Source organism: Muscardinus avellanarius (assembly GCF_963383645.1).
Source record: "Muscardinus avellanarius genome assembly, chromosome: 16".
NCBI lineage: Eukaryota > Metazoa > Chordata > Mammalia > Rodentia > Gliridae > Muscardinus > Muscardinus avellanarius.
Window position 1 is genome coordinate 35,393,571 of NC_137802.1, and position 13,396 is coordinate 35,406,966.

The window sequence follows — 13,396 nt, forward strand, 5'->3', positions numbered from 1 at the left end:
ATCTAAAACAGAAAGGTTTGTAACAAAATGTTAATAATTAAAACAATATTCCAAGGCCATAGAAAAATATAAATTATTAGCGGGGCGTGGTGGCACATGCTTGTAATCCCCGCGCTTGGGAGGCTGAGACAGGAGGATCGCCCAGGTTCGAAGCAAGCCTCAGCTACTCAGTGAGGCTCTCAGCAATTTAGTGAGACCTTGTTTCCAAATAAAGTATAAAATAGGTCTGGGAGTATAGCCCGTGGGAGTATAGCCCGGAGGTAGAAAGCCCTTGGGTTCCACCCCCAGTACCACACACACACACACACACAAAAAAAAAAATATAGATTATTCACTTTAATCCTGACACATAATTATAAACAATAAAATTGCATCTGCAATCTATACTTTATAACAAAATCAATGCCAGACATGTTTAATGTTTTTGAGTGTGTGTGTTGTGGAGGATACTGGGATTGAATCCAGGAACATTCTACCCCTAAAATACACTCCTATCCCTATTTTACTTTTTGTTTTTTTAAAATAGGGTCTTAGCTGAGTGTGGTGGTGCATACTTGTAATCCCAGCATTTGAGAGGGTGAGATAGAAGGATGGATCATGGTTCTAGGACAGCCTCAGCTACTTAGTGAGGCCCTTTGCAATTCAGTGAGACCCTGTTTCAAAATAAAGAATAAAATATAGGGCTGAGGGCATAGCTTGAAGGTAGAATGCCCCTGGATTCCATCCCCAGTACTGCAAAAAAAAAAGGAAAAGGAAACACAAAAGTAAAAATTAAAATTAAAATAAAATAAAATAGGGTCTTGTAGCTGGGAGTGGTGGCGCACACTTGTAATCCCAGCATTTGGGAAGCTGAGACAGGAGAATTGCAGTTTGCAAACAACCTCAACTACTTAGTGAGGCACTCTGCAACTTAGTGAGACCGTTTCAAAATAAAGAATAAAAAATAGTGCTGAGGGCATAGCTCAAGAATGCCCCTGGGTTTCACCCCTAATATCTCAAAAAAAAAAAAAAAAAATTGCTGAGACTGGCCTTGAACCTGTCTCTGCCCCTCAAGTACTGAATTACAAGTATGGTTTACCAAACCTAGCTTGTTTAAATTTTTTTTTTTTTTTTTTTTTGGTGGTACTGGGGTTCCTGGAAGCCCTTCTACCTCTGGCTACACTAACATGGGCTACATTCCCAGACCTATTTTATACTTTTTTTATGTGGAAACAGGGTCTCTTAAGCCAGCACGGCTGGCCTCAAACCTGCGTGATCCTCCTGTCTCTGCCTCTGCTTGTTTAAAATTTTTTAATAAAATAATAATGTTCTATAATAAAAACATAGGTGATTAGTTATATAATGCTAGTATCCTGCTTTGAAAGATTTTCCTTCCCATAAATTTTTTTTTTTAATGGTGCTGGGGTGTAACCCAGAGACCGTCTACCTCCAGGCTACGTACCCAGCCCTATTTTATTTTTTGTGGTACTGGGAATGGAACACATTCTACCTCAGAGCTACACCCCCAGCCCTATTTTGTGTGTGTGTTTGTGTGTGTGTGTGTGTGTGTGTGTGTGTGTGTGTGTGTATGTGGAGAGAGAGAGAGAGAGAGAGAGAGAGAGAGAGAGAGAGATAGTTAGTTAGTTTAAGGATAGAACCCAAGGGCATTCAACCTACCATTCTCATTTTTTTTTTTCTTATTATTCTTTATTTTCAAACGGGGCCTCACTAAGTTGTGGAGGGCCTTGCTAAGTAGCTAGGGCTGTCCATGGACCACAATCCTCTGGTCTCAGCCTCCCAAATGCTGGGATTACAAGTGTGTACCACCACACCTGACTCCTATTTTTTATTCTTTATTTTGAAACAGGGTCTCACTGAGTTACAGAGGACTTCACTAAGTTGCTGACGCTGTCCTCAAACCTGCAATCTTCCTGTCTCAGCCTCTCAAGTACTGGAATTACAAGCCTACACCACTATGCCCAGCTAGCCCCATAAAATTTTTTACTAAAAGCACCTCATATAAATGATAACAGTCATTATTATAAAATTATGGGGAAACCGGCACTCATCTTACACAAATGTGAGCGTTTAGAGTTACAGCATATCTAGAAAGCATTATGGCAATTCATTTTTTTTAAGTCCTGTAAATTTTAACAATTTCTATTTTGTAGTTCTACATCTAGGAACCTATCCCAAGAAAAACTCATGCCTGTATATGGACTTAGTTCCAAGAATATCCATTCTCTCATTGTTTATCAAGACAAAACATGGGTATAATGAAAATGTTGAAAAGGAATTTGTCAAGCAAGTAACAGTACAAATTTCTAGTGAAATATTTTACAGCTACTGAATGTTATATATTATCTAAAAATATTATAATAAGCAAATGTTTAAATGAATTATTAAGTAGGAAGAACAGATTAAAATATACAACAGGTGGCTAAGACAGGAAGATCACAGATTCAAGGTCAGCTTTGGCAATTTAGTGAGGCCCTGCTTCAAAATAAAGAATAAAAAATAGGGCTGGTGTGTAGCTCAGAGATAGAATGTCCTTGGGTTCCATCCCCAGTACTGCAAAAATAAATAAAATTTTTAAACCAGCTGTTTTAAGTAAAGTAAGATATGAAACAAGTTTAAAATCCTTATCGTTGCTGGGCATAGTGGCATATGCTTGTAATCCCAGTACTTGGGAGCTGAGACAGGAGAATCATAGGTTCACAGCCAGCCTCAGCTACTTAGTGAGGCTCTCAGCTGAAACTCAGTGAGACCCTGTTTCAAAACAAAGAGTAAAAATCAGGGCTGGGAATGTAGCTCAGAGGAAGAATTCCCCTGTGTTCAATCCTCAATACTGCAAAAATAAAAAATAAAAAACTCCTTATTGTTATTTCACAATATAATCCTCTAAGTACTACAACTTTTTTTTTTAACTCTAGGTTTTACTGCTCTTAAACTTCATGCTGCTAAAAAATAACATCTGCCAATGTTTGCATGAAAGTTTCTGCACTTTGAAAGAGGCAGATGGAACAACTTTCTTCTCAGAAGAAAATAATTAGCTAGGAAGTATAAAGAAAAATTCAAGTCCAAGAATTTAAAACCAGTGAACATAACCTTTTTTATAACTGCCAGAAGATGTGTCCTGTTCTGCTGGTGACCAAAAAGGAAATTTCACATGTAACAGAAGGACAGAACAAGAAAAACAGGCCAGACTCTGTTTATAAATGAACTCAACCAAGATGTGCTTCTTTTACTAAAAGACTGGGGGCAGGATCCTTGGCTGCTTTAGGAACAAATAGTTCCTTATACATACAATTTTAATTACTATTGTCTTTAACTTTAAAAGTATCTCAAAATAAAAAGTTCACCTGGCTACAGGTGAACTTTCATTTACAAATATAGGATATCAAGCCGGTGTGGTGGTGCATGCTTGTATCCTAGTACTTGGGAGGCTGAGACAGGAGGATCACAGGTTTGAGCCTCAGCTACTTAGTGAGGCCCTCTGAACTTAGTGAGACCCTGTTTCAAGACAAAGAATAAAAAAATAGGGCTGAAGGTGTAGCTCAGAAGTAGAATGCCTCTGGGTTCAATCCCCAGGACTGCAAAATAAATAAATAAATAAATAAATAAATAAATAAATAAATAAATAAATAACAAAACAAAAAATATATAGGATATCATACTACTTTCTGCTGATATTCTGCATTCTAAATCTGATCTTTTGATATATATGAAGCAGATATGTTTAAAAGCACCGTTCAAGCTAGGAGTGGGGGCATTACCCTGTAATCCTCGTACCTGGGAGGCTGAGACAGGAGGATGACAAACCCAAAGACAGGCTCAATACCTCAGTGAGACTTTCAGCAAACTAGTGAGGCCCTGTTTCACAATAAAAAAATAAAACAGAGCTGGAGGCGTACTTCAGAGGTAGAATGACCCCTGGGTTCAATCCCCAGTAACACACACACACACACACACACACACACACACACACACACTACACCACACACACAAATACACAGCACAGTTCAGCGATCATTTTAATAGCAAGAGAAAACTTTTTTTTTTATATTGGCTTATTGTTATTTTATCACTTTTTTTCAGTGCTAGGGATCAAGTCTAGGACCTCTGTGCATGCTGAGTAAATGCTCTACCAGAGTTATAACCCCAGACCTCTTTTTTGTTTTTGACTGGTTTATTCCTATTCACACTAATAAAAGGATGATAGGACAAAAATTAAAATCAAGCAAAAATAACTTATAGTTCCTTCAGATTTTCCTCTTAATTTCTTTTTAACAAATAAGATTAATAAAATAATTCAACTACATATGATTAAGTTATCTATCGCCAGGCGTGGTGGCGCACGCTTGTAATCCCCGCGCTTGGGAGGCAGAGACAGGAGGACCGCGCAGGTTCGAAGCCAGCCGCGTGCGCTGGCTTAGGAGATCCTGTTTCCAATAAAAATGTAAAAATAGGTCTGGAGGTAGAAGGGCTTCTAAGAACCCCAGTACCACCAAAAAAAAAAAAAAAAAAAAAAGTTATCTATCAATTTGGCCTAAGAGGAGACTGAGCCCCGAGGGGTGCCACGCGCCCACACATGCACATACTTATGCATCAACTACACAATGTCTTCGTGATGTTGGAGCTTGCTGGAGTTCTTGGCCTTAATGTACCATCCAACAACAACTTGGAAAGTAACAAAATACAAGATAATGAGGTGCCGAGCCTCTCAGCCATACACAGCTTACCTAAACTCTTGGTGTTGGCCAGGAGCGCTTCCTCGTAGGACAGGATATAGTAGAGCACCAGAAGCTGCGCTGTGATACTGAAGCGCTGGCTAAGGCGCATGTGGTCGCCCTGCGGGTAAGACCACACATTTTAAGACACTGAAAAACTGTTTTAGTGTTGTCTTTTTTAAACAACGATGCTGCTACTCCCATACTAAAGAAAATGAAAGAAATCATGCTTTCTTTGCATTAAACTCAAAGAGACAACTTGATGTTTAAGTGAAATGTGAGCTGATATGACAGATGAAAGATAACATGCTAACCTCATCTTTCAGATAAGACAAAAATGAGATTTCAGCTACTACAACTTAACAGCATTCCAGCAGGCTGCTTCTAAGAAGCTTACAGGAATTTAAAGCATTATGTGAAGTTACTATAAGAAAAATAATTCCTGAAAAAGATTATATATAAATAATATAAAGCTGGGCGTGGTGGCGCACGCTTGTAATCCCCACGCTTGGGAGGCTGAGACAGGAGGATCGCACGGGTTCGAAGCCAGCCTCAGCTACTTAGTGAGGCTCTCAGCAACCTAGTGAGACCCTGTTTCCAAATAAAATATAAAATAGGTCTGGGAGTATAGCCCAGAGGTAGAAAAGTCCCTGGGTTCCACTCCCAGTACCACAAAAATAAATAAATAAATAAATAAATAAATAAATAAAATACATGTGTAATGAATATATTTTTTATATTTTTTCCAGTACTAGGGATTGAACCCAGGAGCCTTCTACCTCTACGCTAAACCACCAGCCCTTTCTATTTTTCTCTTGTGTTATTTTTTGTTTGTTTGTTTGCAGGTCTGGAATAGAATACGGGGCATTCTACCTTCAAGCTACACCCACTGCCCTAATTTTTATTCTTTATTTTGAAACAGGGTCTCACTAAGTAGAGAGCCTCACTTAAGTAGCTGAGGCTGTCTGTGAACCGCGATCCTCCTGTCTCAGCCTCCTGAATGCTGGGATTACAAGCGTGCGCCACCACGCCCAGCTTTATTTTATTTTGAAACAGGGTCTTGCTAAGTTACTAAGGACAGCCTCAAACCTGCAATCCATTGGTTTCAGCCTCACAAGTACTGGAGTCAAGAAATAAGGTTTTCATCAAATTCTTCATAAATGAATTTCCGTATAACTTAGGTTCGTGTAAAGTTAACCAATGGCATGCTGAATATGTTGAGTGGTTGTACAGTCCAGTCCTGCGACAAATCCATGATCACTAAGGTACTCCTTACACTTTACAACAAGAGATTTTTAACAATGATCTTGACAAACCATTTGGAACTAAAAGTGTCGTTTTATTTTTATAGGAGATATAATTAATTTTTTTTTTTTTTTTTTTTTTTTTTTGGTGGTACTGGGGGTGGAACCTAGAGGCTTTCTACCTCTGGGCTATATGCCCAGACCTATTTTATATTTTTTTTTATTTGGAAACAGGGTCTCACTACGTTGCTGAGAGCCTCACTAAGTAGCTGAGGCTGGCTTTGATCCTCCTGTCTCAGCCTCCCAAGTGCAGGGGATTACAAGTGTGCGCCACCATGCCCGGCGGAGATATAATCAATTTAATCTGATTTTATTTTATTTATTTTTATTTATTTTATTTTATTTTTTGGTGGTACTGGGGTTCCTGGAAACCCTTCTACCTCTGGGCTACACTCTGAGACCTATTTTTTTTATATTTTATTAGGAAACAGGCTCTCTTAAGCCAGAGAGGCTGGCTTCAAACCTGCGCCATCCTCCTGTCTCCGCCTCCAAGCATGCACCACCACGCCCGGCCTTTTTTTTTTCCTGGTCTGGGGATGGAATCCAAGAGGGGCATTCTACCTTCAAGCTACACCCCAGCCTATTTTTTTTCTTTATTTTTAAACAGGGTATCATTAAATTATGAAATTAGCTCTTTTGTGTGTGTGTGGCACTGAGGATGGAGCCCAGGGGCCTTCTACCCTTCTACTTCTGGGCTACACTCCCAGACCTATTTTGTATTTTATTTGGAGACAGGGTCTCTTAAACCAGCTGAGGCTGGCTTCGAACCTGAACCTGTGTGATCCTCCTGTCTCAGCCTCCCACCCAAGTGCGGGGATGACAAGCGTGCGCCACTACGCCCGGCTATGAAATTAGCTCTTTAGAATATCTTTCTGAGCCAGGAACCATGTCAGGTGTCGCAGGTGCTTATAATCCCACTGCTGAGGAGGCTGAGGCAGGAGGATCCAGGCTGGAGGCCGGCCTGAGCAATCCTAGCATGCTGGAGGTCCTGAGCTTAATCCCCAAAGAAGGAAGAGTGAGCTTTAATCTGATTTTAATTTCAGAATCACCTAAAACTCTTTTGAGGGGAAAAAATAGGAAATAAAACAAACTAAAAGAAAAATAAGTTAAAAGATACTAAAATAAATAAATAAATAAATAAATAAAACCACTATTTTACCCCAATAACTTCTTGGAAAATATTGAGTATCTCCTGTTCCGTGACTGGCTGATTGGTGGCTTCTGGGTTGGATTTAGATGCTGGAGTAAGGATAGAATTTATGTACACGTCAATCAGCGGAAGTAACTGAGGATGTAGCGGAACGGAGGTTTCACAGAGCTGTCTATAAATCCAGTCCTAAAAGAGAAGAGGACAGGCACTGAAACAATTTTGGCAATAACGAAGCACAGGAAATTACCAAAGCACATACAGCTTTACAGATTTACAAAGCTCACATTAACTCTCGGACGTTCTAAGTTCCCACTATATCTTTACTGAGAATACTACATGTTATTATGAAAGACTTCACAGCAGTAAGGAATTTAGGAAGAGGGATATTTCTTCACAGCAACAACAGAAAGATTAAGAAAATAGCCTTGAGCTAGGCATGGTGTTCCATGCCTATAATCCCAGTATTGGGAGTCTGAGACAGGAGGCAACCCAGGCTCAAGGCCAATCTGAGCCACATAGTGAGACTCTCAGCAACCTAGCAAGACCCTATTTTCAAAAATAAAATATATAAAGGACTAGAATTGCAGGTTCGAGATAGAATGCCTCTGGGTTCAATCCCCAGTACCACATAAAAAAGAGAAAGTAGCTTTGAAAGTCAGACAAGGTGGGGTATGCCTTCATTCCAGTACTTGGAAGGCTGAGAAAGGAGGAGCACAGGTATATAGCCAATCAGCAACTTAGCAAGGCCCTCCACAACTTAGTGAGACCCTGTTTCAAAAATAAAAAGGGCTGGGGCTGTAACTCAGACAGAATGTCCCTATGTTAATCCCCATTACCACGCACACACACAAAGGCTAGGAGCGAGCCAGATATGGTGATGCACACTGTAATCCCAGGACTTGAAAGGCTAAGGTATGAGACTCAGAGGTTTTGAGGAGCGCCTCAGTGATACAGTGAGACTTTCAGGGAACATGTGAGACCCTGTTTCAAAACAAAAAAATAATAAGGTTTTGGGGGGCCAGACATTGTAGCATATACCTGTAATCCCAGGAGTTGGAAGGTTAAAATAGGAGGACTGCAGGTTTAAGACCAGCCCGAGAAACTTAGTGAGGCCCTGTTTCAAAAAAAAAAAAAAAAATATGGCCGGGCATGGTGGCGCACGCTTGTACTTGGTAGGCTGAGACAGGAATATCGCGGTTCACGGCCAGCCTCAGCTACTTAGTAAGGCCATCCACAACATAGTGAGACCCTTTCTCAAATTAAAGATCAAAAATAGGGCTGGGGGTGTAGTGCAGAAGTAGAATGTCCCTGAGTTCAATCCCCAATACCGTAAAAATAAAAAAATAAGTAAAATTTTAAAAATTAAATAATGGTATTAGGGGTGTAGCTGAGTCATAGAATGTCCTTGGATTTAATCCTTAGTACCATAAAAAAGGGAGTGAAGTGAGGGACTGGGAGTATAGCTCAGAGATAAATGCTCCAGTTCATTTCCTACCACCAAAAGAAAGGGCTAGGGGTACAGCGTGTAGGTAGAATGTTCCTGGTTTCAATTTCCAATACTAAAAAATGAAATAAAATAAAAAATAAATTAAAATGAATAAATAAAATTACACATAAATTTTATAAATTGCTTTTAAAACTTCTTTTTTTTAAATTGGGGATGGAACCCAGGGGCATTCACCTCTAAGCTACACGCCCAGCCTTACTTTTATTCTTAATTTTGAAACAGGGTCTCACTGAGTTATAAAGGGCCTAAGTAGCTGAGGCTGTCCACGAACCATGATCCTCCTGTGTCAGCCTCCCAAATGCTGAGATTACAAGCATGCACCACCACACCCAGCTAAAAATTTAAATTTAATTGTTTAATAAAACTGAAATTGGCACTTGGGAGGCTGAGACAGGAGGATCACAGGTTCACGGCCAGCCTCAACTACTTAGTAATGCCATCCTCAACTTAGTGAGACCCTTTTTCAAATTAAAGAACAAAAAATAGGGCTGAGGGTATAGTGTGAAGGTAGAAGACCAGCCTGAGCCCCAGTACCACAAAAAAAAAACAAAAAAAAAATTGAAATTGGACCAGGTGTGGTGGCACACATTTTTAATCCCAGTAATTGGGAGGCTGAGGCAGAAGGATTGCAGGTTCGTGGCCAGCCTCACCTATTTAGTAAGACCCTGTTTCAAAATAAAGAATAAACTGGGCGTGGTGGCGCATGCTTGTAATCCCAGCATTCGGGAGGCTAAGACCGGAGAATGGCAGTTTGCGAACAGCCTCAGCTACTTAACCTGTAGCTGTTTCAAAATAAAGAATAAAAAATCCTGTTTCAAAATAAAGAATAAAAATAGGGCAGGGGTATAGCTTGGAAATTGGATGCCTCTGGGTTCCAAACCCAGACTTACCAAAAAAAAAAAAGAATAAAAAATAGGGCTGGGCATGTAGCTCAGAGGTGGAATGCTCCTGGGTTCAACCATTGACTTTGCAATATGTAAGGACATTATAAATTATAAGGACTATGTAAACGATTTTAACTTAGCTTCATACGGCATGATTTATACACACAACCCACGGTAAAGACCTCAAACTGAAACAGAGCTAGTTAGAAAAAGGAATTAACTTGAGTTACAGTTCAAAACACAAATGTAAATTCCTACCTTTATTGACACTTTGTGCTTGGTAAAGGAACGACTCCTGAGCAGCTGGTAAATACAGTGAATAGGCAGAAACCCAGTAATGTTGGCACTCAGGTTGCTGGTGACAGGGACGCGAACAGCATGAGCTGTGACAACCTAACAGGGAAAAGCAGGATTAGCACACATAATAGAACCAAATACAAAACTTTTTTTTTTGGGGGGGGGGGGGGAACCAAGGGACATATGACCTCTGAGCTCCACCCCCTGGCCTATTTTTTATTCTTTATTTTGAAACAGGGTCTCACTGAGTTGCAGAGGACCTCACTAAATAGCTGAGGCTGGCTGTGTGTGTGTGGGGGGGGGGGGTACTGGGGTTCCTGGAAGCCCTTCTACCTCCGGCTACACTCCCAGACCTATTTTATATTTTGAAACAGGGTCCCTTTAGACAACACGGCTGGCTTCGAATCCGCGCAATCCTCCTGTCTCCGCCTCCCAAGCACGGGGATTACAAGTGTGCACCACCATGTCCAGCACACAAAACTATTTTAAAAAGGGAAGGGTCACAGGGAGACTACCAACACTTAAGTGTGGTCTCTACTAATAAATGACAAAAAAAAATTATTATTTTCCAGGTTTCAACAGGTACTAGAGGTACAACCTACGGACCTTTCACATCTGGGCTACACCTCAAGCCCTATTTTATTTTTTACTTAAAAACAGGGTCTCGCTAAGTTTCTAAAAACCTCACTAAGTTGCTGAGGCTGTCCTCGAAGTTGTGATCCTCCTGTCTCAGCCTCCCAAGTACTGAAATTACAGGGTGCACATTCAAGCCTACCTTTTCAAATGATAAAAAACAACTATTTAGAGATTCATACAGTTCTCTGAATTTTTAGTTAGTTTTAACCGTAGATATGTACACAATAGTGTTATAAGGTAAAAATATATATAAAATTTAGAATCATATTATCTGAGGCTCAACAACTTTGGAGAAGTTACTAAGAATTTTCACATCTATAAACTGAGATGTGATACCTGTCTCAAAGGGTTGTGAGGGGGTAAAAAAATTTTTTTAATGAAATAAACATGTGAGCTGAGAGTCGCAGTACAAACCAATAATCCCAGTACTCGGGAGGCTGAGACAGGGAGACGGCAGGTCTGAGGGCAGTACTGAGGCTCTTATCAACCTAGCAAGACCCTGTATCAAAAGTTTAACTCAAAAGCAGAATGCCCCTGGTTTCAATCCCTACCACAAAAAAAAAAAGGTTTTTTTGATTTACAAAGTAAGACTATAAGCAGGAATATTTACTCTCAATGTATCATGCACAGAACTTTTATTGCCTTTCAAAACCCATCCCCACAGTTGTCTTCCAATTGGTTCAAATTTAAATACAAAAAATAGAGCCAGCTGTGGTGGTCCAGGCTTGTAATCCCAGCATTTGGGAGGCTGAGCCAGGAGGATCGAGGTTTGCAAACAGCCTCAGCTACTTAGTGAAGCACTTTGCAATTCACTGAGACTCTGTTTCAAAATAAAGAATAAAAAACAGGGCAAGGGGTGTAGCTCAGAGGTTGAATGCCTTGGGTTCCATCCCCAGACCCAATTAATTAATTAATTAATTAATTTAAAAAAATAAAAAATAGGGCTGGGCTGTAACTCAGTGTTAAAATGACCCTGAGATCCATCCCCAGTACCACACACACCACAAAAAAAAAAAAAAAAAAAAACCTTAGGATCTTCCTGTGTTTTCCACATGGTCGTTATAAAGGTACGTGTGTACATGTATATGAGAGAGAATCTGGTCCATAAAAATGTTAATTACATAAGAAACAATATTTCTTGGAATTCATCGTAAATTTTAGAATGGAGTCCACTAAAAAATAAAATATTTTTAGGTTTACCCATAGACATAAGAGTTGTGGCTAAAAAAAGCATATGAATGCAAGAAATAAGGAATTTTGACTCTAGATTATAATCTAGTTAGAAATAAACCTTACAAATTGGGTGTGGTAGTGTATACCTGTACTCCCACAGTATTTGAGAGGCTGAGAAAGAAGGATTACAGGTTCAAAGCCAGCCTCAGCCACTTATCAAGACACTCAGCAGCCTAGCAAGACCTTGTTTCAGATAAAATGGGCTGGGAGTATAGATTCAATCACCAGTACTACACATATTAAAAAAAAAGACAAGAACCTTACACCCTAAAGACTTAAATATGTCATCATTAGAAATTGAAAAGGATTGGGGAACAAACATATTCTCCTTTTACTGTGAGATATACAAGTTTTCTCCCAAATAACATTATATTTATTTATTGATTGATTGATTGATTGATTGATTTTTGTGGTGCTGGGTGGAACCCAGGGGCTTTTCTACCTCCAGGATATACTCCCACACCATTTTTATACTTAATTTGGAAACAGGGTCTCACTAAGTTGCTGAGAGCCTCACTAAGTAGCTGAGGCTGGCTTTGAACCTGTGCGATCCTCCTGTCTCAGCCTCCCAAGCGCGGGGATTACAAGTGTGCGTCACCATGCCCGGCTCTGCCTAATAACATTATAAAAGAAAGTTAAATAACTGCCAAAGAACAAAAAGAAATACCTGCTCAGTAAAAATTTCCTGTGTGAAGATAGTCTTCATTCTGCTCAAGGAGCTTGGCTTAATTACAATCTAAAATAATCAAAAAATTCCAACAGTATTTAAAATACATGAAATACAACTTACTCTGATGAATTTATTATCTAAAACAAGTATGATACACAATATTAATGTTTGAATGTTCAAGTACTCAATTGTTTCAGAAGTAGCTTCTCAGCTTTAACATTAAAGAGTATTCTTCCCCAGAAACAGAACCAATATAAAAAAAAAACACTTAGAAGCCAGGCATGGTGGTGCACACTTGTAATCCCAGCATTTGGGAGGCTGAGGCTGGAGGATCACAAAGGGCCTCAGCTCCTTAGTGAAGCCCTTTGAAACTCAGTGTGACCCTGTTTCAAAATTAAAAAAGAATAAAAAACAGGGGTGGAGGTGTAGCTCGAAGGTACAATGCCCCTGAGTTCCATCCCCAGTACGGCAAAAATAAACGAACAAACAAAAACACTTAGAGCTGGGCATGGTGGCGCACACTTGTAATCCCAGCATTTGGGAGGCTGAGACGGGAGAATCTCACAGGTTCGAAACCAGCCTCAGCTACTTAGTGAAGCCCTCTGCAACTCAGTGAGATCCTGTTTCAAAATAAAGAATAAAAAACAGGGCTGGCGGTGTTGCTCAGAGGTTGAATCTCCCTGGGTTCCATCCCCAGTACCACCAAAAAAAAAAAAAAAGCGACACTTAGTAAAAGAAGGGCTGTGGATGTAACTCGGTTCAGTACATCACTGGACAAGATTGAGCAAAGGCCTTGGGTTAAAACTCCACTGCTTAAAAAACAAGGTATTGAAGCTGGGCATGGTGGCGCACGCTTGTAATCCCAGCATTTGGGAGGCTGAGACGGGAGGATCTCACAGGTTCGAAACCAGCCTCAGCTACTTAGTGAAGCCCTCTGCAACTCAGTGAGATCCTGTTTCAAAATAAAGAATAAAAAACAGGGCTGGCGGTGTTGCTCAGAGGTTGA

At 40.0% G+C, this 13,396-nt stretch overlaps 1 protein-coding gene across 1 annotated transcript in view; it reads right to left on the reverse strand.

The window, feature by feature from the left end:
• The window catches only part of INTS2 (integrator complex subunit 2), a gene marked incomplete at both ends in the record, with an annotated part of 65,617 nt that overhangs the window by 22,096 nt on the left and 30,125 nt on the right, over window positions 1–13,396 (reverse strand). The window contains 4 exons of the mRNA XM_080713197.1: window positions 4,722–4,830; window positions 7,173–7,349; window positions 9,813–9,947; window positions 12,388–12,456. Of these exons, the coding sequence (XP_080569323.1) occupies window positions 4,722–4,830; window positions 7,173–7,349; window positions 9,813–9,947; window positions 12,388–12,456 (490 nt within the window). The remainder of the gene's footprint in view (window positions 1–4,721; window positions 4,831–7,172; window positions 7,350–9,812; window positions 9,948–12,387; window positions 12,457–13,396) is intronic.